General features: G+C 45.7%; 1 protein-coding gene across 1 annotated transcript in view; it reads right to left on the reverse strand.

Moving 5' to 3' along the window:
* Positions 1-2,970: 2,970 nt before the first annotated feature.
* LOC142368519 (atrial natriuretic peptide-converting enzyme-like) overlaps positions 2,971-26,848 on the reverse strand; it is a 42,560-nt gene continuing 18,682 nt past the window's right edge. Inside the window, exons 8-24 of the mRNA XM_075450707.1 lie at positions 20,237-20,344; positions 18,571-18,681; positions 17,444-17,566; positions 15,447-15,551; positions 14,876-15,107; positions 13,544-13,686; positions 13,343-13,450; positions 12,622-12,735; positions 12,426-12,536; positions 10,269-10,392; positions 9,120-9,248; positions 8,742-8,791; positions 8,450-8,636; positions 6,871-7,033; positions 6,684-6,792; positions 5,224-5,357; positions 2,971-4,378 (exon numbers count right to left, since the gene is read on the reverse strand). Coding sequence (XP_075306822.1) covers positions 4,193-4,378; positions 5,224-5,357; positions 6,684-6,792; positions 6,871-7,033; positions 8,450-8,636; positions 8,742-8,791; positions 9,120-9,248; positions 10,269-10,392; positions 12,426-12,536; positions 12,622-12,735; positions 13,343-13,450; positions 13,544-13,686; positions 14,876-15,107; positions 15,447-15,551; positions 17,444-17,566; positions 18,571-18,681; positions 20,237-20,344 — 2,237 coding nt within the window. The 3' untranslated portion in view covers positions 2,971-4,192. The remainder of the gene's footprint in view (positions 4,379-5,223; positions 5,358-6,683; positions 6,793-6,870; positions 7,034-8,449; positions 8,637-8,741; positions 8,792-9,119; positions 9,249-10,268; positions 10,393-12,425; positions 12,537-12,621; positions 12,736-13,342; positions 13,451-13,543; positions 13,687-14,875; positions 15,108-15,446; positions 15,552-17,443; positions 17,567-18,570; positions 18,682-20,236; positions 20,345-26,848) is intronic.

Consider the following 26,848-nt stretch of genomic DNA (forward strand, 5'->3'; position numbering starts at 1 on the left):
ATTATTCAATATTTCTGAATGTGAATAAGTCAAACTGATGCTGATATCCTGATGTAATCAGGGGGAAACTGTTTTCTGTCACCAACGCAGAAGCTGCGGTACGATGGACGGTCGGTTAGAAACGTTATTCTGCACTTTTACTCGAGTTCATTTTGGTTTAGAGCAACTTGCTTTGGATGCAAATGAACCGTGGACGCCGGCGTCCACACACACCAGGGGGCGCTGCTGCGTGGGAGGGCTAAACGGGATGCAGTGGTTGTTCATTTGTGCAAATTAAGTTATAATTTGTGCCTTCTTTAGTCATCAAACCTGCCAGGCCCAGTAAAAACTAACAAAAGTCAGTGGCTCACGTGTAACTAAACAACAGTGTGAAGCTAAGCTAGCTTGAATTTTCCCCAGTGGTCAGTCGCAGTAATGCAGCAGCAAACTTAAGTCCCCAAAGATGTAATTTAAAATAAATGTCCATAAAACTGTTGTTTTTTTAAATCCGAACTGATGGACAGCACCTGCTTTTTACTTTTAGCTAACTTTAGCAAAGAAAAAATGCTACAGTTGGGCGTAAATGATCCGTAAATACACTAATAAAGGAAACATAGCTAGGCGCTAACGTCATGAAAAGCATTAGTTTCTGCTGTTTGCTGTCAGTGTGCTACGCTTGTGCTTCATATACTAACTGGCGTTAAGTTGGCAGTTAATTGTTGCTGTTAGTCAGTCTGCTAGCTTACTAAAAAATAAAACTACAGTTTTTAGCTGTTACGAAGCTAATGGATCCTACTGTTAAGATTAGCATAACGTGGGGCTGATGAAGCGCCTCCTCTTTTAAACTATTATATTACTCTTAAACAGGATGTAAGGAACTTTAGGAACCGCACAAAGAACAATCTGCATTCAGTCATGTTTTGCTATCATCAGCTGAGATTAAATCACCAGATTTAAATCACAACACAATAAGATTCGTTCTATTATCCTCACAGTCAGTGTAAATCTCAGTATATTTAAATATCCTGAGTCTGAACACTGGATCCAAATCTGCACTGTGCTACAGTTATTATTCATGAGTTGTTTAAATAGTTTCTTTAGTTAATTTGATGGTAATTTTGATTAGATTTCTGATCAGGAATATAAGTGGAAGGTTAACATGTGGTTTAACTGAGACAGAAATGACTGCTGCTCTGTTAGCGGCGGCCTCCACACACAGGTGAGTCACACCTTCACGTGACATCATGTGACATCACCACACGTTCATGTGACATCACACACAGACGGGGGGGGGTCCATAATTTCAGGACTGTTTCTGGGTAAACTGAAGGGTTAATAAAAGCAAACAACTTCTCACTGACACGCACACAGGGAACAGCACAACATCGTACAGGTAACAAGGTCTTACTGCTATCTTAAGTACAGGCACTACTGAGTGATGCATTGTGGGAGGTGGAGTGTTGGGAGGGTCAGTTTAGCCGCGGCTAGCAGCGTTTTAGCTTCAGTGCTGACCTTATGGACGAGTTTTAATGCTCTGTTTGAGTTTCCAACGGCTTCCCTGGAGAGTTTCCACTCAGAACACTTGGAGCGCTGCAGCTTCGCTAAGAGTTCTAAGTGTTCCAAGAGTTCCATGTGCTCTAAGAGCTCCAAGTGCTCTAAGAGTTCTAAGTGTTCCAAGTGTTCTATGTGCTCTAAGAGCTCCAAGTGCTCTAAGAGTTCTAAGTGTTCTAATGGCGCATTTCCACTAGCTCGGCACGGCTCGGTTTGGTTGTGTTTCCATTACAACCGAGTATCACTTCGTGCCATTAGTGTTCGAAGTGTTCTAAGTGTTCTAAGTGTTCGAAGTGCTCGAAATGTTCTAAGTGCTCGAAATGTTCGAAGGGTTCGAAGTGTTCGAAGTGTTCGAAGTGCTCAAAATGTTCTAAGTGCTCGAAATGTTCGAAGTGCTCGAAATGTTCGAAGTGCTCGAAATGTTCGAAGGGTTCGAAGCGTTCGAAGCGTTCGAAGTGTTCTAAGCTAAGTGTTCTAAGTGCTCGAAATGTTCGAAGTGCTCGAAATGTTCGAAGGGTTCGAAGCGTTCGAAGTGTTCTAAGCTAAGTGTTCTAAGCTAAGTGTTCTAAGTGCTCGAAATGTTCTAAGTGCTCGAAATGTTCGAAGTGCTCGAAATGTTCGAAGCGTTCGAAGCGTTCGAAGTGTTCTAAGCTAAGTGTTCTAAGTGCTCGAAGTGTTCTAAGTGCTCGAAGTGTTCTAAGTGCTCGAAGTGTTGGAAGCGTTCGAAGCGTTCGAAGTGCTCGAAATGTTCGAAGCGTTCGAAGTGTTCTAAGCTAAGTGTTCTAAGCTAAGTGTTCGAAGTGCTCGAAATGTTCGAAGTGTTCGAAGCGTTCGAAGTGCTCGAAATGTTCGAAGCGTTCGAAGTGTTCTAAGCTAAGTGTTCTAAGCTAAGTGTTCGAAGTGCTCGAAATGTTCGAAGGGTTCGAAGCGTTCGAAGCGTTCTAAGCTAAGTGTTCTAAGCTAAGTGTTCGAAATGTTCGAAGGGTTCGAAGCGTTCGAAGCGTTCGAAGCGTTCTAAGCTAAGTGTTCTAAGCTAAGTGTTCGAAGTGCTCGAAGTGTTCTAAGTGCTCGAAGTGTTGGAAGCGTTCGAAGCGTTCGAAGTGCTCGAAATGTTCGAAGTGCTCGAAATGTTCGAAGTGCTCGAAATGTTCGAAGTGCTCGAAATGTTCGAAGTGCTCGAAATGTTGGAAGCGTTCGAAGCGTTCGAAGTGCTCGAAATGTTCGAAGCGTTCGAAGTGTTCTAAGCTAAGTGTTCTAAGCTAAGTGTTCGAAGTGCTCGAAATGTTCGAAGTGTTCGAAGCGTTCGAAGTGCTCGAAATGTTCGAAGCGTTCGAAGTGTTCTAAGCTAAGTGTTCTAAGCTAAGTGTTCGAAGTGCTCGAAATGTTCGAAGGGTTCGAAGCGTTCGAAGCGTTCTAAGCTAAGTGTTCTAAGCTAAGTGTTCGAAATGTTCGAAGGGTTCGAAGCGTTCGAAGCGTTCGAAGCGTTCTAAGCTAAGTGTTCTAAGCTAAGTGTTCTAAGCTAAGTGTTCTAAGCTAAGTGTTCTAAGCTAAGTGTTCTAAGCTAAGTGTTCGAAGTGCTCGAAGTGTTCTAAGTGCTCGAAGTGTTGGAAGCGTTCGAAGCGTTCGAAGTGCTCGAAATGTTCGAAGTGCTCGAAATGTTCGAAGTGCTCGAAATGTTCGAAGGGTTCGAAGCGTTCGAAGCGTTCGAAGTGTTCTAAGCTAAGTGTTCTAAGTGCTCGAAGTATTCTAAGTGCTCGAAGTGTTGGAAGCGTTCGAAGCGTTCGAAGCATTCGAAGTGCTCGAAATGTTCGAAGCGTTCGAAGTGTTCTAAGCTAAGTGTTCTAAGCTAAGTGTTCGAAGTGCTCGAAATGTTCGAAGTGTTCGAAGCGTTCGAAGCGTTCTAAGTGCTCGAAGTGTTGGAAGCGTTCGAAGTGCTCGAAATGTTCGAAGCGTTCGAAGTGTTCTAAGCTAAGTGCTCGAAGTGCTGGAAATGTTCGAAGCGTTCGAAGCGTTCGAAGCGTTCGAAGTGTTCTAGGTGTTCTAGGTGTTAGTCATTACGGCTTTAAAGCAGAGCTAAAGGGAATTACGTGTTTTAGTCTGTAGTTTACCACCAGTCCCTGGAACTGCCTCAGAATCACAGGGGCAGTGAGGAGCAGCTGATTATGAGGAAAGTCTCCAGGAAACCCGCAGAAGAAGAACGCAGGAGGACTTCCTGTGTTACATCTGACACAAACTCTTCCTGTGAGGGCCACAACATCAAAGTTAGGTTCGACTTTACTCTGAGTTACTGATTATTGGGGCAAAGTGAGTCCATAAAGGTGTAACCACCACTGAGTTCTTCATGCTCAGAGCCCCCCTGATGCCCCCCTGATGCCCCCTCCTCCTGAAACAGGAGGCTGAACATGAAGAAGTGAGCGGTGATTAAACGCCACAGGTCATAGGTCAACAAGAATCTAACATCAACGCATCCTTTGGGAGTTCTACGGGCTACCGGCTAGCTTAGCGCCTGGGAGGCTGATATTTATGCGGCCGCTCGGGCGGCGGCGGCGGCGGCGGCTCTCAGCACAGATACAGGCACAGACAGAGGAGCTGAGGGTGTGGCGGGACGGTGGATGACATCACTGCCTCCTGGAATGAAGGAGCGCTGGGAGCGGGCGGCGTGTCAGTCGGTCAGGTACGTGTGGACGTAGATCTGCTGCTGGATCCAGGGCGTGAAGTGCGTCACGTTGCTGTAAACTCCGGGTCCCAGAACTTTGCTGAAGCACACGCTGCCCCAGGAGGTCAGGCCGAACAGCGTCCAGCGGCCGCCGTCCGGCTGCTCGCACACCAGCGGGCCGCCGCTGTCCCCCTGCGCACACGCACACACACACACACACACACACACACACACACACACACACACACACACACACACACACACACACACACACACACACACACACACACACATCCCTGTTAACCTCCCACTGCGGGACCGACCTTTTTAGTGGTCCTAGAACTATGAAAAGAGAGATTTTAAAAGTTGGAATGGTCACAGCTGCCCGAGCAATCCTCAGAGTATGGAAGACTACAGTCGCCCCAGATGTTAAAAAGTGGATGGAAACGATGTCAGAAGTTGCATCATATGAAGGCATGTTGGCTAGAGTTAACAATGAAGAGGAACACGTTAGGAGGGCCTGGGAACGTATTTTTTTGTACGCATGGAAAATGGAAATTTGTAGATATGGTGCTGATCAATGCAAAATGTAAAATGTAAATGTAAATGTAAACAAAAACAAAAGAGTCTATGTGCAGGAGGTCTTTGTGTACAGGGCTATAAGCTGGATATACTGTCTGTTGATGTTGGTGTCAGTGTTTGTTTTCAAGTTTGAATGTTTTGTTTAGGTGTGTATGAATAATTAAATAAAAACTTTAATGACAAAAAATAAAAAAATAAACAGAATCTTGATGTTAAAAATCACTTTCAATAAACACAATTTGAAACTTTATTTAACATGTTAGTTTTTCTCTACCAAATGGGCCAAGTTAAAAAAATAATGCATGAGGCATGTTGGGAGAGCATCCCAAGCTGCTTTAAAGTGGTTTAAAGTGGTTTCCAACAAATGAACCCTCCTTTGTCGTTTCTAATGGAGGACACCATCAAACGTGCCCATTAGATGGTGGACTGCAGTTCACACGGTGCTGAGACGTTACCATGCAGGAGTCCACCGTTCCAGCCTCGTAGCCGGCGCAAAGCATCCTGGGAGTGATGGTCTTCATGTCGAAGTAGGACTGACACTGAGCCAGCGAGATGATGCGGACCTCCCCCTCCTGCAGCTTGAACGGCACTACGCACAAATAAAAACAGAGTTCCATCTTTACGTCAGCGTTACAACACAAACTGTCAGAAAGTTTTTAAAGTCACATCTGTCAGACTGAACATGTCACCCATAGACACATGAAGCCAAATGTCCTTTGTTTGGTGTAAAAACATGTTGAATAAAAAGCAGACTGACTGGGTTATTATAAACGGAGGATAAAGTAAAAACATCAGTTGAGAGACACAGAAACGAAGCTTGGAAATTACTTTGAATGAATTGAAAACCACTTTGTGGACTCTGGCCTTAAGTTCAGAGTCACCTCTGAGCTCATTGGGCCTTAAAGAAGAAACATTAAGTTCAGAGTCACCTCTGAGCTCATTGGGCCTTAAAGAAGAAACATTAAGTTCAGAGTCACCTCTGAGCTCATTGGGCCTTAAAGAAGAAACATTAAGTTCAGAGTCACCTCTGAGCTCATTGGGCCTTAAAGAAGAAACATTAAGTTCAGAGTCACCTCTGAGCTCATTGGGCCTTAAAGAAGAAACATTTAGGTGCTGTTTACACATACCCGGGTATGTGTAAACAGCACCTAAGTTCAGAGTCACCTCTGAGCTCATGTTATGCTGGTTAAACACTCACAACAAGCAGAATTAAATGCAGGCTGCATGAAATGATCACAAAGCAGAAACAAACTCATTCACCTTTGGAGGGTTACAGGGTTCAGGATTCACTGTTAGAGCTTTGTTCTCATGTAATAATCCAACTTATAGCAGGTAAAGGTGAGTGTTCAGAAGGGAAACTACACACCGACCCCGGAGGCGTGGGCTCAGAACTCTGTCAGCTCACGCTGATACGAGGCTGAGCCCATAAAGCGCTCCGAGCCCAGCTGGATTCTGCTCTTTGGGAGAAGTTTTACATTTACAACTTACATTTTGCCGTCAGTAGAGCCTCCTGCTCCAGATTCAAGGCATCACCCGCCGGTCTGCTTAGCTAACGGCTACTTAGCTAACGGCTGCTTGGCTAACGGCTGCTTAGCTAACGTCTGCTTAGCTAACGGCTGATTAGCTAACGGCTGCTTAGCTGACGGCTGCTTAGCTAACGGCTACTTAGCTAACGGCTGCTTGGCTAACAGCTGCTTAGCTTACGGCTGCTTAGCTTACGGCTGCTTAGCTAACGGTTGCTTAGCTAATGGCTACTAAGCTAACGGCTGCTTAGCTAACAGCTACTCACTATGGAGGCTGACAGGTGGCAGGAGCCAATCAGTGATGCAGGTGATGATTCACTTAAAAACCGCCAAACTCCCCCTGAACCCGCCCAGTCTGGTGCAAATGAGTGTGTGGATGTGTGTGAGCTCACTCCTGTTGCCCATGTGACCCCAGCCGGTGATGTAGCAGTAGGAGTCTGGTGATGGCAGCTGGCCGGGCTGAGGCAGGCACACCGGTTTGACGAAGGCCGTCTCCTCCACCTGCAGATGAAAACACAACTCATCAACATCCTGCAAACCGCTGCCGGTGATCAATGCCGTGCGTCTGCGCGGTCCGACCTCAGAATCCAGCTGCACCACGCTGATGTCGTAGTCCACCACCGCCCGGTTGTAGCGTGGGTGAACGATGATGGAGCGCACGGCCCGGCTCTGGCTGTGAGCACTGGGATGGTCCAGGTTAGTCAGGCCCAGCACCACCTTCCACAGCTCCGCGCTCTCCCTCCTGGTTCATTACATCACATTACATTACATTACATTATATTACATTACATTCAGTGATGGGAGTAACGCCGTTTAAGTATAACGCCATTACTAACACAAGCCCAAATGCAGCTAGCTAACCCAACCCCAGGCCCAAATGCAGTTAGCTAACCCAACCCCAAGCCCAAATGCAGCTAGCTAACCCAACCCCATGCCCAAATGCAGCTAGCTAACCCAACCCCAAACCCAAATGCAGCTAGCTAACCCAACCCCAAGACCAAAGGCAGCTAGCTAACCCAACCCCAGGCCCAAATGCAGTTAGCTAACCCAACCCCAAGCCCAAAGGCAGCTAGCTAACCCAACCCCAGGCCCAAATGCAGCTAGCTAACCCAACCCCAGGCCCAAATGCAGCTAGCTAACCCAAGCCCAAGCCCAAATGCAGCTAGCTCACCCAACCCCAAGCCCAAATGCAGCTAGCTCACCCAACCCCAAGCCCAAATGCAGCTAGCTAACCCAACCCCAAAGGCAGCTAGCTAACCCAACCCCAGGCCCAAATGCAGCTAGCTAACCCAAGCCCAAGCCCAAATGCGGCTAGCTCACCCAAACCCAAGCCCAAATGTAGCTAGCTAACCCAACCCCAAATGCAGCTGCTAAACCAACCCCAAGCCCAAATGCAGCTAGCTAACCCAACCCCAAGACCAAAGGCAGCTAGCTAACCCAACCCCAGGCCCAAATGCAGTTAGCTTACCCAACCCCAAGCCCAGAGGCAGCTAGCTAACCCAACCCCAGGCCCAAATGCAGCTAGCTAACCCAAGCCCAAGCCCAAATGCAGCTAGCTCACCCAACCCCAAGCCCAAATGCAGCTAGCTCACCCAACCCCAAGCCCAAATGCAGCTAGCTAACCCACTAAACGGACCGAACCATTCACTAAACGGACCGAACCATTCACTAAACGGATCGAACCATTCACTAAACGGACCGAACAGACCGAACCATTCACTAAACGGATCGAACCATTCACTAAACGGATCGAACCATTCACTAAACGGACCGAACAGACCGAACCATTCACTAAACGGACCGAACAGACCGAACCATTCACTAAACGGACCGAACAGACCGAACCATTCACTAAACGGACCGAACCATTCACTAAACGGATCGAACCATTCACTAAACGGACCGAACAGACCGAACCATTCACTAAACGGACCGAACAGACCGAACCATTCACTAAACGGACCGAACAGACCGAACCATTCACTAAACGGACCGAACAGACCGAACCATTCACTAAACGGACCGAACCATTCACTAAACGTATCGAACCATTCACTAAACGGACCGAACAGACCGAACCATTCACTAAACGGACCGAACCATTCACTAAACGGACCGAACCTTTCACCAAACGGACCAAGCCATTCACCCGTCTTACCCCTCGAAGCAGTGAGCGACAGTCAGGGCCCATCTCCGGGCGATGAGGACGCAGCCGCACACGTGTCCGCTTTGACCGCTCTGCAGCGAGCACTGCCAAGGCCACGCCCCCCGCCGGGACACCCGACCCCCCAGGATCCGCTTCTTCCTGTGGGGGTGGACGCCCACCGCCGGACGCAGACCGCACTCTGATGGTGAACAGCAGAGAATAACAGTCAGCTTTAAGGTGGGATGTGGATCTTTGACATAATTTTCTTTGAATTTAAGAGCAGGTAAAAGAATCAGAGGTTCACCTTCTCTGGCACACAGGACTGAAACTCTCCGTCTGGAATGACAAGCGTGACTGCGGGACAGACAGACACAATTATCATTCTACAGAAGACAATCTGAAGACAGATTCTGAGTTAAATCCACAGTTTTAAGGTGCTCTGGTTGGTCTTCCTTACATCTGACACCAGGTGTGATCTGGCTGCACTGAGACCTGGATACGTATCCCGGACAAGCCCCCAATATTTCTGATATCGGCAGGATAGGGGCACACAGTTTTTATCCTTTTATCTACGCCATCAGATGTCAGATACTGAAGCCCCTCTGAAGCCCATCTGAAGCCCCTGTGAAGCCCCTCTGAAGTGTTCACCACCAGGTGGTTCCCATGCGGCCCTAACGGTTACCTTCTCTTCTCCAGTCGGGCCTGCAGGGCAGAACTGTTCCTCAGGTTCCACTCTGGGTGGACGTGTAACCAACGGCGACGGCCTGGGACTCCGGGCTGGTCCGGTATCATGGAAACAGAAGAGGGAACCCTGCAGAGGAACTCAAACTATAGTTACTCTGTCAAAGTTGCAGGCAGGTTACTCATCCTGACTCGTGCTCTGGGAGTAACTCATTAAATATCCTGGAGAACTGATAACATTTAATGTTAATGTTTTCTGCTCTGTTTATACATCCGTGCTGTGAGGACCACCTTCTCATGTTAGGCGCTTTCCCACTGTAGGAACCTTCTGCAGTTCCTAGAACCTTTTCAGGAACGGGGCCTTTTTTTCCCTCATTCGGACATACAGGAACTAGGGACCACGGCCATCAGGAAATAGGAACCACAGCCCTCGGGACCACGGCCATCAGGAACTAGGAACCACAGCCCTCGGGACCACGGCCATCAGGAACTAGGAACCACAGCCCTCGGGAACTCGTGACCACGGCCCTCAAAAACTAGGGACCGCGGCCCTCGGGAACTAGGGACCACGATCCTCGGGAACTCGGGACCACGGCCCTCAGTTCCTGGAACCATTTCAGCTCCTCCTCCTCAGCTGGGTCTGTTCTGGGTTCCATAGGAACACATCTGACGGAGGTGTTTGGTGGTTTGTAGCTCTGCCCCTTGTCAGATTTCTGCTTCTTGTGGCCATTTTTAAAAACTACCTCTCTCCTTACTTTTACCGGGTTTTGTTTTGTTTTGTTTTGTTGTTGAATGTGGTGCTAAACGGCTAAAGTAATACGTCGCTGTCGCAGACCGTTGCGTCGCATCAGTCCCTATCAGGTCCCGACTCATTTGCGAATGCAGACTGAAACAGTTCCCCTGGGGAAGGGCAGCTATCAGAACGGAATTTCAGGTGGACCGTTCTTGGAACTGCGTTCTTGGAACTGCGTTCTTGGAACTGCGTTCTTGGAACTGCGTTCTTGGAACTGCGTTCTTAGAGCTGCTCTGTCCGAATGTGGCTAATGTCACAAAACTCATTCAAATTGGCTTCAGCATCCAGGGGATGTCGGACAGCGTAGTGTCCTCTGAAATCATGGAAACAGGTGTGTGTGTGTGTTACTAACCTTACCCTAGTCCCAGCTGGTCGCAGGTGAGTTTGCTCAGCTCGTGGTTCCACTCGTCTGCACAGACCTGATACTCTGCGGCCGTCTTAAACACCGTCAATACAGAACCCGATTGATCAGACAGAGACACTGTGGAGACAGATCAATACAGAACCCGATCGATCAGACATAGACACTGTGGAGACAGATCAATACAGAGCCCAATCGATCAGACAGAAACACTGTGGAGACAGATCAATACAGAACCCGATCGATCAGACAGAGACACTGTGGAGACAGATCAATACAGAACCCGATGGATCAGACAGACAGAGACACTGTGGAGACAGATCAATACAGAACCCGATGGATCAGACAGACAGAGACACTGTGGAGACAGATCTATACAGAACCCGATGGATCAGACAGACAGAGACACTGTGGAGACAGATCAATACAGAACCCGATCGATCAGACAGACAGAGATACTGTTGGAGACAGATCAATACAGAACCCAATCGATCAGACAGACAGAGATACTGTTGGAGACAGATCAATACAGAACCCAATCGATCAGACAGAGACACTGTGGAGACAGATCAATACAGAACCCAATCGATCAGACAGAGACACTGTGGAGACAGATCAATACTAAGTTAGTTAGTTAGTTAGCTAGTTAATTAACGTGTTGATCTTGTCAGCCAGGTAGTTAGTGAACAGTATGTCAGTAACCTTAGCTGTGTTCGAAACCGCCCACTACTCCTACTAACTTTAACTTTTTTAAGTTCCCGGATGCATACTAGATTCTCCTAAATGTTGGGTATGCATCATGAGGTTACTACTCATACTCAAACTACCCAAGATGCAATGTAACGTGACGTCGCCGATCGTCATTTCCTGTCAAAACGGCAGTTTCAAGCTAGCTACAACGAGTGTAGGTTCACTTCCTGTTTTCAAAACAAAAGCACCAATTGTATGGTAATGGCTTTCCCTATGATAAAAGGCAACGGGTATTTTATTTTGTGAAAATAACCGGAAGTGTGTTAGCTCACTGCGGCTAGCTTTAGTAGCGCCGAATTCGTGGGAACAAAATTGTAAACAGCCGGTATTTTGTCAGGTTTTCAACACGTTGGGGATCTAAACGACTACTTTCTCTCCTGAAAATGTTTCAAATGTTGCTAAAGTTTACAGAGTTTAGAGCTTAAGAGAAATCAGCTTCAGGCCGGCTGATTTCGGCTCGGGCAGGAGCGAAATGCATTGTGGGTAAACGTTCTGCATACTGTCTGATCGATGAGTATGCAGTATGTAGTATGTAGTATGCAGTATGTAGTATGCAGTATGTAGTATGTAGTATGTAGTATGTAGTATGCAGTATGCAGTATGCAGTATGCAGTATGTAGTATGGAAGTATGTAGTATGTAGTATGTAGTAGGCAGTTTCGAACACAGCTCTTGTCTGTCTGATAGTTTGTTTTGGATAGTAACCTGTTTGTCAGTCAGTTAACCTGTATCCATCAGTTAGCCAATTGGTTGCTTTCTTTCCACGTATTTAGTCTTTTGATATTCAGTTAATTCGATAACTGGTCACATAGTCAGTTAGTCGTGTTGGTCCGTCATTATTTAGTTATTTAGTCCTGAACCTGGAGTCAATCCGCTGTAAGTGCTCCTGGATATGACTGTCCTGCAGGTAGGTTGGTTAGTTAGTTAGTTAGTTAGTTAGTTAGACAGATCAATCAGCTCAGAAAATATTAACTTTATAATTAACTTTAATGGATTTATCAGCTCAACACGACACGATTTCCTGATAAAAAACTGTCAACATATCAGCCGATCGCACCGTTTTAACTGTAAGTTTCCAGAGTGAAATACTGAGGAAGTTTAATTTACTGAGCTTTATGGAACATTTTATAATGTTTAAATGTGTCGATCGGTTAAAGTTTGCAAACCTGCAAAGGCAGAAAACAGCATTTGTGTAATTTCCTTTAATTTTTAAACCTTCACAGATTTGTAAAACTTTACCAATGACAATAAAATCGATTAGAAACGAAGCTTTTAACTCTCAGGTGATGTAAAGGCCGAAGCAGCGAATAAACGGGTAAACTGTGTTGTTCCTGTCCAATAAACCAATTCAGTCCATCATTTCAACATCATTTGGGGTTTTATAAGAGAATGAGTGTGTCGTACCGCAGTTCCATTCATCAGAGGAGTCTGAGCAGTGCTTCTTCCCATCACACCACAGGGTGCGATGAACACACTGATGGTTGTTACAGGACAGCTCGTTGTCCCGGCACACCGCTGAGGAAACAGGAATCATTCCATCATTAACCACCAGCAGGTGTAAAAGCATCACTGACATTAACGACGTGTTAATGAGTCTCACAGCAGTTGGTCTCGTCCACCAGCAGGGGGCAGTCTGGGAACCCGTCGCAGATCATGCTGGGCTTGATGCACACCGTACTGCCGGGACACTCCCACAGAGCTCGCTCAGAGCAGCCTGAGGCAGAGAAGAAGAAGCTCGGTGCGTGTTGGGAACCAACAGCGATAACGGGTAGGGATGGGAATTGATTCGATTTTTACGATTCCAATTCCATTTTCGATTCTGCTTAACGATTCGGTTCTTTATCGGTTCCCTTATCGATTCTCATTTGGAGAAAAAGAACAACAAACCGGTCGATTAGCATCAACTTTGTTTAGTTTAGCCGAGGACATGCTAACGTTGCTAACGTTGCTAACGTTGCTGGGTTCAGATTCACAGAAGTTAATCATTCATTCATAGTTATTGCATGTTGGTAGTATTTCCTCCCTTTGGTGAAATATTCACTTTGCAAGTTGCCCTGTTGTCGTCTTTTTTAGGGATGTGTAACCAAACTTTCGAGCGTTTGTACCGCTTGGGCGCCATGTTTACTGTTGGCTGCTGGCTGCACTGGACTCACCACACGTTGCGTGGTGACGTCATTCGTGCCCACTGGAATCGATAAGGGAATCGTTCGCAAAATCGCCAAACGATTCCAAGGAATTGAAACACTGGGAACCGGTTCTCAACAAGAACCGGTTCTCGATTCCCATCCCTAATAACGGGTCAGGGTCAGTGAGGGTCTCACCACAGTTGTCTTCGTCGCTGTGGTCGTCGCAGTCGATGTGCCCGTCACAGCGTTTGGTTGCCAGGACGCAGCGACCTGAGCGACACTTGAAGTGGCTGGGGGAGCACTCTGTTACCATGGCAACACACCAGAGTTAGGACACAGGAAGTGGGGTTAACCATCGTGATGTGAACAAAACAATGGCAGACGCAGAGTTCCTACCATCGACTCCGTCCTCTGGCAGCAGGCAGGTGGTGTTACCTCCGTCCTCTGGAAACTGGCTGCAGTCCGAGTCCTCGGGCCACTGCAGACCCACGATGCCGAGGACCGACTCACACTTCTCCTTCGCCTGGCGACACAGTGACCTGCAGGAGAGAGAGACGGCATCGTATAACTAACTCACTAACTAACCAACTCACAAACTAACCTGCAGGAGAGTCAGAGAGAGTGTCGTATAACTAACTAACCAACTAACCTGCAGGAGAGTCAGAGAGAGTGTTGTATAACTAACTAACCAACTAACCAACTAACCTGCAGGAGAGTCAGAGAGAGTGTTGTATAACTAACTAACCAGCTAACCAACTAACCTGCAGGAGAGTCAGAGAGAGTGTTGTATAACTAACTAACCAACTAACCAACTAACCTGCAGGAGAGTCAGAGAGAGTGTTGTATAACTAACTAACCAACTAACCAACTAACTTGCAGGAGAGTCAGAGAGAGTGTTGTATAACTAACTAACCAACTAACTAACCTGCAGGAGAGTCAGAGAGAGTGTCGTATAACTAACTAACCAACCAACTAACCTGCAGGACAGTCAGAGAGAGTGTCGTATAACTAACTAACCAACTAACCTGCAGGAGAGTCAGAGAGAGTCTCGTATAACTAACTAACTAACTAACTAACTAACTAACCTGCAGGAGAGTCAGAGAGAGTGTTGTATAACTAACTAACCAACTAACTAACCTGCAGGAGAGTCAGAGAGAGTCTCGTATAACTAACTAACTAACTAACTAACTAACCTGCAGGAGAGTCAGAGAGAGTGTTGTATAACTAACTAACTAACCAACTAACTAACCTGCAGGAGAGTCAGAGAGAGTCTCGTATAACTAACTAACTAACTAACTAACTAACTAACTAACTAACTAACTAACTAACTAACCTGCAGGAGTCAGAGAAAGTGTCGTATAACTAACTAACTAACTAACTAACCTACCTAGATGACAGTCAGAGAGACAACATAATGTAACTAACTAACTAACTAACTAACTAACTAACTAACTAACTAACCTGCAGGGCGGGACCCTCTGCAGGGTGACGGGGTCACACTTGGGCACCAGCAGCGTGCAGGCGTAGAACATGAGGTACTGGTAGCAGCCGGTAACTAACTAACTAACTAACTAACTAACTAATTAACTAACTAACTAACCTGCAGGAGAGTCAGAGAGTGTCGTATAACTAACTAACCAACCAACCAACTAACTAACTAACCTACCTACATGACAGTCAGAGAGACAACATAATGTAACTAACTAACTAACTAACTAACTAACTAACCTGCAGGGCGGGACCCTCTGCAGGGTGACGGGGTCACACTTGGGCACCAGCAGCGTGCAGGCGTAGAACATGAGGTACTGGTAGCAGCCGGTCTGGACCAGGGCCGGGAACAGCGAGGACTCCCAGGACACGGAGCTCTCCCTCTGGGACAGGTGACCCAGGTAGTTGGGGAAGCTGGTCAGGTTGTAAGGCAGGTTCATGCACAGCTCCAGGCTGATGCGCTCACAGCGAGCTGGGACACAGGGAGCAGAGTCAGGACCGGGTTCCACCAGCAGGGGGAGACATTGCACCAGAACAGAGTGGAACAGTCTGTGGGGTTTCCTGTCTGTAGGTCATGGATGGAATAATACTAATAATATTTACATTTACATGGCAACTCAGCCGCAGCTTTAAAGCAATAAAACAAAGTCATTAGTTTAATTTGAATTGTTTCCCTTCTGAAGTGGAGGCCTTCAGGCATCGAGTTACTTTTCCTTCAGCCAGGCCTCACAGTCGCTGCTGTGAATACTAATATTAACATTTGTGACACCGGGCAGAGTTTCATATTTCAGGACCGAGGCAGCTGACTCACTGCAGTTGTTGTTTCGGGGGTCACAGGCGGCCGAGCCCCCCCCACAGGCCGACTGACAGGAGGGCGTGATGCAGCTGGGCTGCCCGGGAACGCAGCCGGCCTGAGCTGCAGAACAGACACAGAGGAATGTTAGCTAACACTGTCAGCTAACACTGTCAGCTAACACTGCAGAGCACACACAGAGGAATGTCAGCTAACACTGTTAGCTAACACTGTCAGCTAACACTGCAGAACACACACAGAGGAATGTTAACACTGCGGCATGTGACGCTCAAACGTGATGAGCGGCTGCTGTCCATCAGCAATACCCCAGAGCAGAAATAAGAATGCCTTCTGCCTTCTTAAGTCTCTCTGAAGCAGAAGTTTTAAAGTTAGTTTAACCTCCTGAAGGTGCTGCAGTCACAGCTGCGCAGCTATCAGCTAGTTTTAAAGACTTTCTGTGTTGGTTTTTAGCTTTTAAAGTCACAGCTGCTCAGCTCAGCTAGTTTTAAAGACTTTCTGTGTTGGTTTTTAGCTTTTAAAGTCACAGCTGCTCAGCTCAGCTAGTTTTAAAGACTTTCTGTGTTGGTTTTTAGCTTTTAAAGTCACAGCTGCTCAGCTCAGCTAGTTTTAAAGACTTTCTGTGTTGGTTTTTAGCTTTTAAAGTCACAGCTGCTCAGCTATCAGCTAGTTTTAAAGACTTTCTGTGTTGGTTTTTAGCTTTTAAAGTCACACCTGCGCAGCCATCAGCTAGTTTTAAAGACTTTCTGTGTTGGTTTTTAGCTTTTAAAGTCACAGCTGCACAGCTATCAGCTAGTTTTAAAGACTTTTTGTGTTGGTTTTTAGCTTTTAAAGTCACAGCTGCTCAGCTCTAGCCTGATTAACATAGGCTTTCAAATCTCTTCGAGATTCTGGTCTGACCAAGACCATAACGAATACGATTCGAAATGGCCTGGTCAACCCGCCTCCCTCGGGTTGCTACTGGTTGAGGCCAGAAAAGGCTGTGCCTAAGCTTAAGCCAATCACACCACTCTTTCCTCTGACGTATGATTTAGCTACCAGCGGGGCTAACTGGTAGATTAAACTCTTACCAAAGCCAGTATCAAGGCGAAACGTCTTTCCTGTCAAGAAATGATTCAAGGGCTGTTCTTTGCTCGATTTTTAACGAGAATCTCCCGTCGAACACTTTCATTACAGCATCTACAGCAGCGTCAAAAGCTTGACGCAGCTCCATGTTGATATTGAATGAAGTGCTTCCGTGTACAATCCATGGGTTGAGTGGCAGTTCAACCACGTCACTACCTTGAACACGCCTCTACCCTGGGCCGTTGGCGCTGCTCAAAGTTGATTGCTTCCCGACAAAGTGGGTGGAGTTCCCATTTTTGTGGGAACTCGAATCCACCTGAATGAGCAGTTTGCCTGAGTAAGTGTAGCAGAGCCGAAGGTGTTGCGTCACTGCGAGGGCGGAGCCTGGGTAGCTCAGCTCAGCTAGTTTTAAAGATTTTTTGTGTTGTTTTTTTAGCTTTTAAGTCACAGCTGCGCAGCTATCAGCTAGTTTTAAAGACTTTCTGTGTTGGTTTTTAGCTTTTAAAGTCAGAGCTGCGCAGCTATCAGCTAGTTTTAAAGACTTTCTGTGTTGGTTTTTAGCTTTTAAAGTCACAGCTGCGCAGCTATCAGCTAGTTTTAAATACTTTCTGTGTTGGTTTTTAGCTTTTAAAGTCACAGCTGCTCAGCTCAGCTAGTTTTAAAGACTTTCTGTGTTGGTTTTTAGCTTTTAAGTCACAGCTGCGCAGCTATCAGCTAGTTTTAAATACTTTCTGTGTTGGTTTTTAGCTTTTAAAGTCAAAAATAAAAGTCTGAATGTGATCTGCGCCTCAGCTCTGACCAAACACTTGGGCTTGGTTCCAGGTTTGGCCCCTCGGCAGCTCCTCACATGTCTGAACGGTGGTGTTAGCGAGCATGGCAGCTAAATAAAGAGCAGCATGCAGGAACAGATGTGAGGCGGGCAGGTGTCTCACCCTGATCCCGGCCACAGTGCTCCTCGTCGCTGCCGTCTTTGCAGTCGTCCTCGCCGTCGCAGCGGAAGGCCGACGGGATGCACTGGCCGTTCCTGCACTCCAGCAGACCCTGGCTCTTACAGGCTGCACACACAAACATTCACTTTACGGTTTGAAATGAAAACAGAACACGACTCAGCTGTTCATTCACACTCTATTCCTCAGTCTCAGTCAAACCTCTCTCTCACGTCTTCAACTTGTGCAGAACGCTGCTGCCCGATTTTTAACAAACACTTCTAGGCGCGAACACATTACTCCTGTGCTATCGTCTCTCCATCGGCTTCCGGTCCGATTCAGAATCGATTTTAAACTCCTGCTGTTTGTTTTTAACGCCACTAATGGCTCGGCGCCTTCTTATCTGTCGGACATTTTAACTTTTCGCAACAGCGGTAGAGCCCTGCGCTCTTCGGGTCTGCTTCTTTTAGAGGTCCCAAGGTCGAGATCTAAACAGTGGGACATCCGCACCATCACTGATCTCGGCCTTTTTGAATCGAAGCTTAAGACCTTTTTAGACTGGCGTTCGAACTCTGATTGGGGCCACTAAGCATCCATTCTATCCGCTCTTTTTTTAATGATCTTAATTTTATACCAATTTTATTCAATTCATTTTATTGCACTTGTGGAAGGCTTTTAATGCCATGCAGCACTTTTACCATTTCTGAATCATGTTTTATGTTTTGTTTTATGTATTGTTGTTTTTATCCTGTTGTAAAGGGCTATATAAATAAAGTTTGATTGATTGATTGATTGATTGATTGTGGAGTGGAGCTTTAAACAAACTGTTGGTCTCCACGCCACGCCACGCGGCTGTTGTTCCACTGCGCCCTGTTTTGTGAGGTTATTTATCTGCCCACACACTCCTTTATCCTTCTAAAACAAAGATTTATCTGCCCACACACTCCTTTATCCTCCTAAAACAAAGATTTATCTGCCCACACACTCCTTTATCCTCCTAAAACAAAGATTTATCTGCACATTTATCACGACAACAAAAGCTCGACAGCTTGTGAGCTCACAGGAAATCTTGCCCAGACAGACTTCAAAGTCATGGGTCCAAACAGCTGAGCTGGGTAACCACGGTAACTCACAGCAGTTCAGCTCGTCGCTCTTGTCCAGACAGTCGTGGTCGCCGTCACACAGCCAGTCTCTGGATACGCAGCGACCGTCGCCACAGCGGTGCTCCCGGGCCTGATCACACGCTGAGAAACACAAGAAATACATCAAGTCAAAGGACAAACGGGTGTGATATATGATCTGTGATCCTCCTCCTTTCCTGTTATCGCTCTGTCTGCGGTCTCTGTCTGCCCGGGTAGTCTTAAAGCTGAGCAGAGAGCTGTTAGAGCTGTTCCTGCAGCCAGGTCTCTGCCTGATATTCCTGCTGTGTCCTCATCAGGGCTCCAAGCTCGTCCATTTTACCCACCAGAGATCTCACATTTCCCATGATGATCAGGGGAAGGAATGGTTTAAACTTCCTCAGTGGCGGCTCCTGACATTTTTTTTTTAGGTAGTGCAATTTCCCCCCGTTATGTCCATAAGTACCATAAAAGTCCATTGGACTGAGGTATATTTGTCTAGGTAGCAAGACCATTTCCCTAACTTGTTTGTGCCTATAAATTCAGATATCAGATATCAATTTTAGGCAATATCTCTTTTGTCCACCAGATGGCAACACTGAACAAGTTAAAAGTGTCAAACTCGGGAAGTTACATTGTGAAACCTTCAAAGCAAAACATTTGCCAGTTCATAATTTACCAATCAGTTAATATTACACCTTAACCATTATTTATTTATTTTCCTCATATTGTTCCAGGATTCTATGAAATAAGTCAACACATAAGCTCTTAATGATAAGATTAATTCAATTTTCATTCTAAAGAATGTAATTAAAATGACAGCATATAAATCCAAGTCAAGTGTTTATTGAAGTTTTGGAAAATATGACTTAGAAAAGCATAACCAATTATCAAACATGGTTATGCACAAATCGGCCCTATGGAGGAGCCGCCACTGAACTTCCTCCTCCTTTGTCTCCATTTTGTTCCTGTTCTGCATCCTAGACGTCTCCTCTTCAAATCATGCTGATTCGGGGTCTTATATCCAAGGCATTTCTTGGGCTTTTGGAAAGCTCAGTTAGCTGCTCCGACAGGTTAGCAACTTTCCCGTTGCCATGGTTACGCATCATAGTTACCAGCAGAGGTCCTTCCAGCAGCTCAGGGAAATGTTTCAGAAATCTGTGTTTTCACAGAAAGAAGTGCGTGTGCATGTGTGTGCATGTGTGTGGATGTGTGCGAGTGCATGTGTGTACTGGAAAAAATCAAAGTCTTACCAAGTATATTTGTCTCGTTTCTAGTCCAAATATCTCATTACACTTAATATAAGACACAGCTGCCTAACAAGTTCTATTTCAGCCAGATATAGGGACTTGTTTGAAGGACTTGTTTAGATCTTGAATATCTTGTTAAATGATAAATGAAGTCTTGAAAACAAATTGTTTTGAGTCATATTTCACATGAAACAAGCTTTTTTTTTACATTTGAAGAGGTTTTTAAGCTAATTTCAAGATCACTTTTATCTCAAAAGTCCTAAATATCACATTTTATTTCAAGAAATCTGGACAAGCCGATTTTCACTAGTTCCATTGGCAGATTTATTTTGATTATTTCAAGCAAAAACAAATTTGTTGTTTTTCCAATGTGTGTGTGTGCATGCATGACATTTGTGCGTGTGCATATGTGCGTGCACGTGCGGCCTCACCACAGCTGAGCTCGTCGCTCAGGTCTCCGCAGTCGTCGTAACCATCGCAGACCAGAACGGGCGGCAGGCAGCGGCCGGTGTTACAGCGGAACTCTGCATCCGTGCACTCTGCGGACAGAGAGGTCACATGATGCTCACTTCTTCTTCTCTGGCGGTCACCGCTTCTTCTTCTCTGCTCTCCTGTATCCTTTCTGCCCCTCATCATCTCTCATCATCTCATGTTTCCAGGGTTAGACTGTGTTCGAAACCGCCTACTGCATACTACATACTGCATACTACATACTGCATACTACATACTGCATACTGCATACTACATACTACATACTGCATACTACATACTGCATACTGCATACTACATACTACATACTGCATACTACATACTGCATACTACACACTACATACTACATACTGCATACTACACACTACATACTGCATACTACACACTGCATACTGCATACTACATACTGCATACTACATACTACACACTGCATACTGCATACTACATACTGCATACTACACACTGCATACTGCATACTACATACTGCATACTACATACTGCATACTACACACTGCATACTGCATACTACACACTGCATACTACATACTGCATACTGCATACTACATACTGCATACTACATACTACACACTGCATACTGCATACTACATACTGCATACTACACACTGCATACTGCATACTACATACTGCATACTACATACTACATACTGCATACTGCATACTACACACTGCATACTACATACTGCATACTGCATACTACATACTGCATACTGCATACTACATACTACATACTGCATACTGCATACTACATACTGCATACTGCATACTACATACTACATACTACACACTGCATACTACATACTACATACTGCATACTACATACTGCATACTACATACTACACACTGCATACTACATACTACACACTGCATACTGCATACTGCATACTACACACTGCATACTGCATACTACATACTACACACTACATACTGCATACTACACACTGCGTACTACATACTGCATACTACATACTACACACTACATACTGCATACTACATACTACATACTACATACTACATACTGCATACTACACACTGCATACTGCATACTACATACTACATACTACACACTGCATACTACATACTACATACTGCATACTGCATACTACATACTGCATACTACACACTGCATACTGCATACTACATACTACACACTACACACTGCACACTACACACTACATACTACATACTACATACTACATACTGCATACTGCATAGTGCATACTACATACTGCATACTACACACTACACACTGCATACTACATACTGCATACTACATACTACATACTGCATAGTGCATACTACATACTGCATACTACACACTACATACTGCATACTACACACTGCATACTACACACTACATACTGCATACTACACACTACACACTGCATACTACATACTGCATACTACATACTGCATACTACATACTACATACTGCATACTACATACTACATACTACACACTACATACTGCATACTACACACTACACACTGCATACTACACACTACACACTGCATACTACATACTACATACTGCATACTACATACTACGTACTGCATACTACATACTACATACTGCATACTACACACTGCATACTACATACTGCATACTACACACTGCATACTACATACTACATACTGCATACTGCATACTACATACTACATACTGCATACTACATACTGCATACTACATACTGCATACTACACACTACATACTGCATACTACACACTGCATACTGCATACTACATACTGCATACTACACACTGAATACTGCATACTACACACTGCGTACTGCATACTACATACTACACACTGCATACTACACACTGCATACTGCATACTACATACTACATACTACATACTGCATACTACACACTGCATACTACACACTACATACTGCATACTACACACTACACACTGCATACTACATACTGCATACTACACACTGCATACTACATACTACATACTGCATACTACATACTACATACTACATACTACATACTGCATACTACATACTGCATACTACATACTGCATACTACACACTACATACTGCATACTACACACTGCATACTGCATACTACATACTGCATACTACACACTGAATACTGCATACTACACACTGCGTACTGCATACTACATACTACACACTGCATACTACACACTGCATACTGCATACTGCATACTACATACTGCATACTACATACTGCACACTACACACTACATACTGCATACTACACACTGCATACTGCATACTACACACTGCATACTGCATACTACATACTACATACTGCATACTGCATACTCATTTGATCAGACAGTATGCAGAGCGTTTACCCACAATGCATTTCGCTCCTGCCCAAGCCGAAATCAGCCGGCCTGAAGCTGATTTCCCTTAAGCTCTAAACTCTGTAAACTTTAGCAACATTTGAAACATTTTCAGGTGAGAAAGTAGTCGTTTAGATCCCCAACGTGTTGAAAACCTGACAAAATACCGGCTGTTTACAATTTTGTTCCCGACGAATTCGGCGCTACTAAAGCTAGCCGCAGTGAGCTAACGCACTTCCGGTTATTTTCACAAAATAAAATACCCGTTGCCTTTTATCATAGGGAAAGCCATTACCATACAATTGGTGCTTTTGTTTTGAAAACAGGAAGTGAACCTACCCTCGTTGTAGCTAGCTTGAAACTGCCGTTTTGACAGGAAATGACGATCGGTGACGTCACGTTACGTTGCATCTTGGGTAGTTTGAGTATGAGTAGTAACCTCATGATGCATACCCAACATTTAGGAGAATCTAGCATGCATCCGGGAACTTAAAAAAAAGTTAAAGTTAGTAGGAGTAGTAGGAGTAGTAGGAGTAGTAGGAGTAGTAGGCGGTTTCGAACACAGCCGATGAATTTATTCCTACTTGCAGAACTTTATCAGTTTATTTCTAATTTCTTTCTGTTTCCGTTTAAATTTCTCTTTATTTTTACTGTTTTCTTGTTTTTCAGGGTGCACGTTTGTCTCATTGTGTCTGATCTGAACCTTCAGAGGACCTCGGCCTCACGTCTCAGTTTTCCTTCCATAAGACATGAACCTTTAGCTGTAAAGATGAGACCACAGACACTCTTTTTACTCCAACTCTAGTTTGTCTTTAAACACGAGCAGCGACTGTTTGCCCGTTTACATCAGCTCACTAAATGAAAACAAAAGAAATTTGGTCCTGTTTTCCTCTGTGTCGTCTTCTACTTACTCAACTTAAACCACTGTTTCCAGTTGGAGAAAGAACAAATGTTCCAGTTTGTCTTTTTAGTTTAAAATAAAAGTAATTAAATGAGATAATTAACTAATGATCACAGCCGTGACATTTGACCTGAGAACTGAAGGAAAAACTTAGAAACTGAACCCAGTTTCTTCCTCCTGGGTAACACAGGCTGGAAGAAAACTCTACTTCTTCTTCACATTCCAGCGGCCTATATTCTGTTTGGGTCTCCATGACGACCACACTTCTGCCTCTCACACATCATCCAGTCAATCACCTGCAAACAAATCACCACGACAACGGGCTGAGAACTCTTCGTGCTATTTATACAGTCAACAATGGGACGAGAGCTCCGTTTGAGCTCCGTTTAAACTCCATTTGAACGTCGTTTGAGCTCCGTTTGAACGCAGTTTGAACGTCGTTTGAGCTCCGTTTGAACGTCGTTTGAGCTCCATTTGAGCAGCGTTTGAGCTCCGTTTGAGCTCCGTTTGAGCACCGTTTGAGCTCCGTTTAAACTCCGTTTGAGCACCGTTTGAGCTCTGTTTGAGCTCCGTTTGAGCACCGTTTGAGCACCGTTTGAGCACCGTTTGAGCTCCGTTTAAACTCTGTTTGAGCTCCGTTTGAGCTCCATTTGGACGTCGTTTGAGCTCCATTTCAACATCGTTTGAGCTCCGTTTGAGCCACGTTTGAGCTCCGTTTGAGCTCCATTTGAACGTCATTTCAACGTCGTTTGAGCTCCGTTTGAGCCACGTTTGAGCTCCGTTTGAGCCACGTTTGAGCTCCATTTGAGCTCCGTTTGAGCTCCGTTTAAACTCCATTTGAGCTCCGTTTGAGCTCCGTTTGAACATTGTTTAAAGTCCGTTCGGGCTCAGTTTTAGCTCCGTTTGAGCCACGTTTGAGCTCCGTTTGAACATTGTTTAAAGTCCGTTCGGGCTCAGTTTTAGCTCCGTTTGAGCTCCGTTAGAGCTCCGTTTGAGCCACGTTTGAGCTACGTTTGAACGTTGTTTAAACTCCGTTCGGGCGCAGTTTTAGCTCCGTTTGAGCTCCGTTAGAGCTCCGTTTGAGCCACGTTTGAGCTACGTTTGAACGTTGTTTAAACTCCGTTCGGGCTCGGTTTTGGCTCAATTTGAGCTCCGTTTTGGCTCCGTTTGAGCTCCATTTAAACTCCGTTTGAGCTCCGTTTGAGCTCCGTTTGAACGTTGTTTAAACTCCGTTCGGGCGCAGTTTTAGCTCCGTTTGAGCTCCGTTAGAGCTCCGTTTGAGCCACGTTTGAGCTACGTTTGAACGTTGTTTAAACTCCGTTCGGGCTCGGTTTTGGCTCAATTTGAGCTCCGTTTTGGCTCCGTTTGAGCTCCGTTTAAACTCCGTTTGAGCTCCATTTAAACTCCGTTTGAGCTCCGTTTAAACTCCGTTTAAACTCCGTTTGAGCTCCGTTTAAACTCCGTTTGAGCTCCGTTTAAACTCCGTTTGAGCTCCGTTTAAACTCCGTTTGAGCTCCGTTTAAACTCCTTTGAGCTCCGTTTAAACTCCGTTTGAGCTCCGTTTGAACGCCGTTTGAGCTCCGTTTGAGCTCCATTTGAACGTCGTCTGAGCGCCGTTTGAACGTCGTTTGAGCTCCGTTTGAATATCGTTTGAGCTCCATTTGAACGTCGTTTGAGCTCCGTTTGAACGTCGTTTGAGCTCCATTTGAGCACAATTTGAGCACCGTTTGAACATCGTTTGGGCTCCGTTTGAACGTCGTTTGAGCTCCGTTTGAATATCGTTTGAGCTCCATTTGAACGTCGTTTGAGCTCCGTTTGAATATCGTTTGAGCTCCATTTGAACGTCGTTTGAGCTCCGTTTGAACGTCGTTTGGGCTCCGTTTGAACGTCGTTTGGGCTCCGTTTGAGCTCCGTTTGAACGTCGTTTGGGCTCCGTTTGAACGTCGTTTGAGCTCCGTTTGAATATCGTTTGAGCTCCATTTGAGCACAATTTGAGCACCGTTTGAACGTCGTTTGGGCTCCGTTTGAACGTCGTTTGAGCTCCGTTTGAATATCGTTTGAGCTCCATTTGAACGTCGTTTGAGCTCCGTTTGAATATCGTTTGAGCTCCATTTGAACGTCGTTTGAGCTCCGTTTGAACGTCGTTTGGGCTCCGTTTGAACGTCGTTTGGGCTCCGTTTGAGCTCCGTTTGAACGTCGTTTGGGCTCCGTTTGAGCTCCGTTTGAACGTCGTTTGGGCTCCGTTTGAACGTCGTTTGAGCTCCGTTTGAGCTCCGTTTGAACGTCGTTTGAGCTCCGTTTGAGCTCCGTTTGAACGTCGTTTGGGCTCCGTTTGAGCTCCGTTTGAGCTCCGTTTGAACGTCGTTTGAGCTCCTTTTGAGCTCCGTTTGAGCTCCGTTTGAACGTCGTTTGGGCTCCGTTTGAGCTCTGTTTGAACGTCGTTTGAACGTCGTTTGAGCTCCGTTTGAACGTCGTTTGAACGTCGTTTGAGCTCCGTTTGAGCTCCGTTTGGTCTCCGTTTGAGCTCCGTTTGAGCTCCGTTTGAGCTCCGTTTGAACGCCGTTTGAACGTCGTTCGAGCTCCATTCAAGCTCCGTTTGAGCTCCGTTTGAACGCTGTTCGAACGTCGTTCGAGCTCCGTTTGAGCCACGTTTGAGCTCCGTTTGAATGTTGTTTAAACTCCGTTTGGGCTCCGTTTGAGCTCCGTTTGAGCTCCGTTTGAGCTCCGTTTGAGCTCCGTTTGAACGTCGTTTGAGCTCCGTTTGAATGTTGTTTAAACTCCGTTTGGGCTCCGTTTGAGCTCCGTTTGAGCTCCGTTTGAGCTACGTTCGAGCTCCGTTTGAGCTCCGTTTGAACGTCGTTCGAGCTCCATTCGAGCTCCGTTTGAGCTCCATTCGAGCTTCATTTGAACGCCGTTTGAACGTCGTTTGAAGGTCGTTCGAGCTCCGTTTGAGCCACATTTGAGCTACGTTCGAGCTCCGTTTGAACGCCGTTTGAACGTCGTTCGAGCTCCATTCGAGCTCCGTTTGAGCCACGTTTGAGCTCCGTTTGAGCTCCATTCGAGCTCCATTTGAACGCCGTTTGAACGTCGTTCGAGCTCCGTTCGAGCTCCGTTTGAGCCACGTTTGAGCTACGTTCGAGCTTCGTTTGAGCTCCGTTTGAACGCCGTTTGAACGCCGTTTGAACGCCGTTTGAACGTCGTTCGAGCTCTGTTCGAGCTCCGTTTGAGCCACGTTTGAGCTCCGTTTGAGCTTCGTTTGAGCTCCGTTTGAACGCCGTTTGAACGCCGTTTGAACGTCGTTCGAGCTCCGTT

This window comes from Odontesthes bonariensis, chromosome 19 (genome assembly GCF_027942865.1).
Source record: "Odontesthes bonariensis isolate fOdoBon6 chromosome 19, fOdoBon6.hap1, whole genome shotgun sequence".
Taxonomy (NCBI): Eukaryota; Metazoa; Chordata; class Actinopteri; order Atheriniformes; family Atherinopsidae; genus Odontesthes; species Odontesthes bonariensis.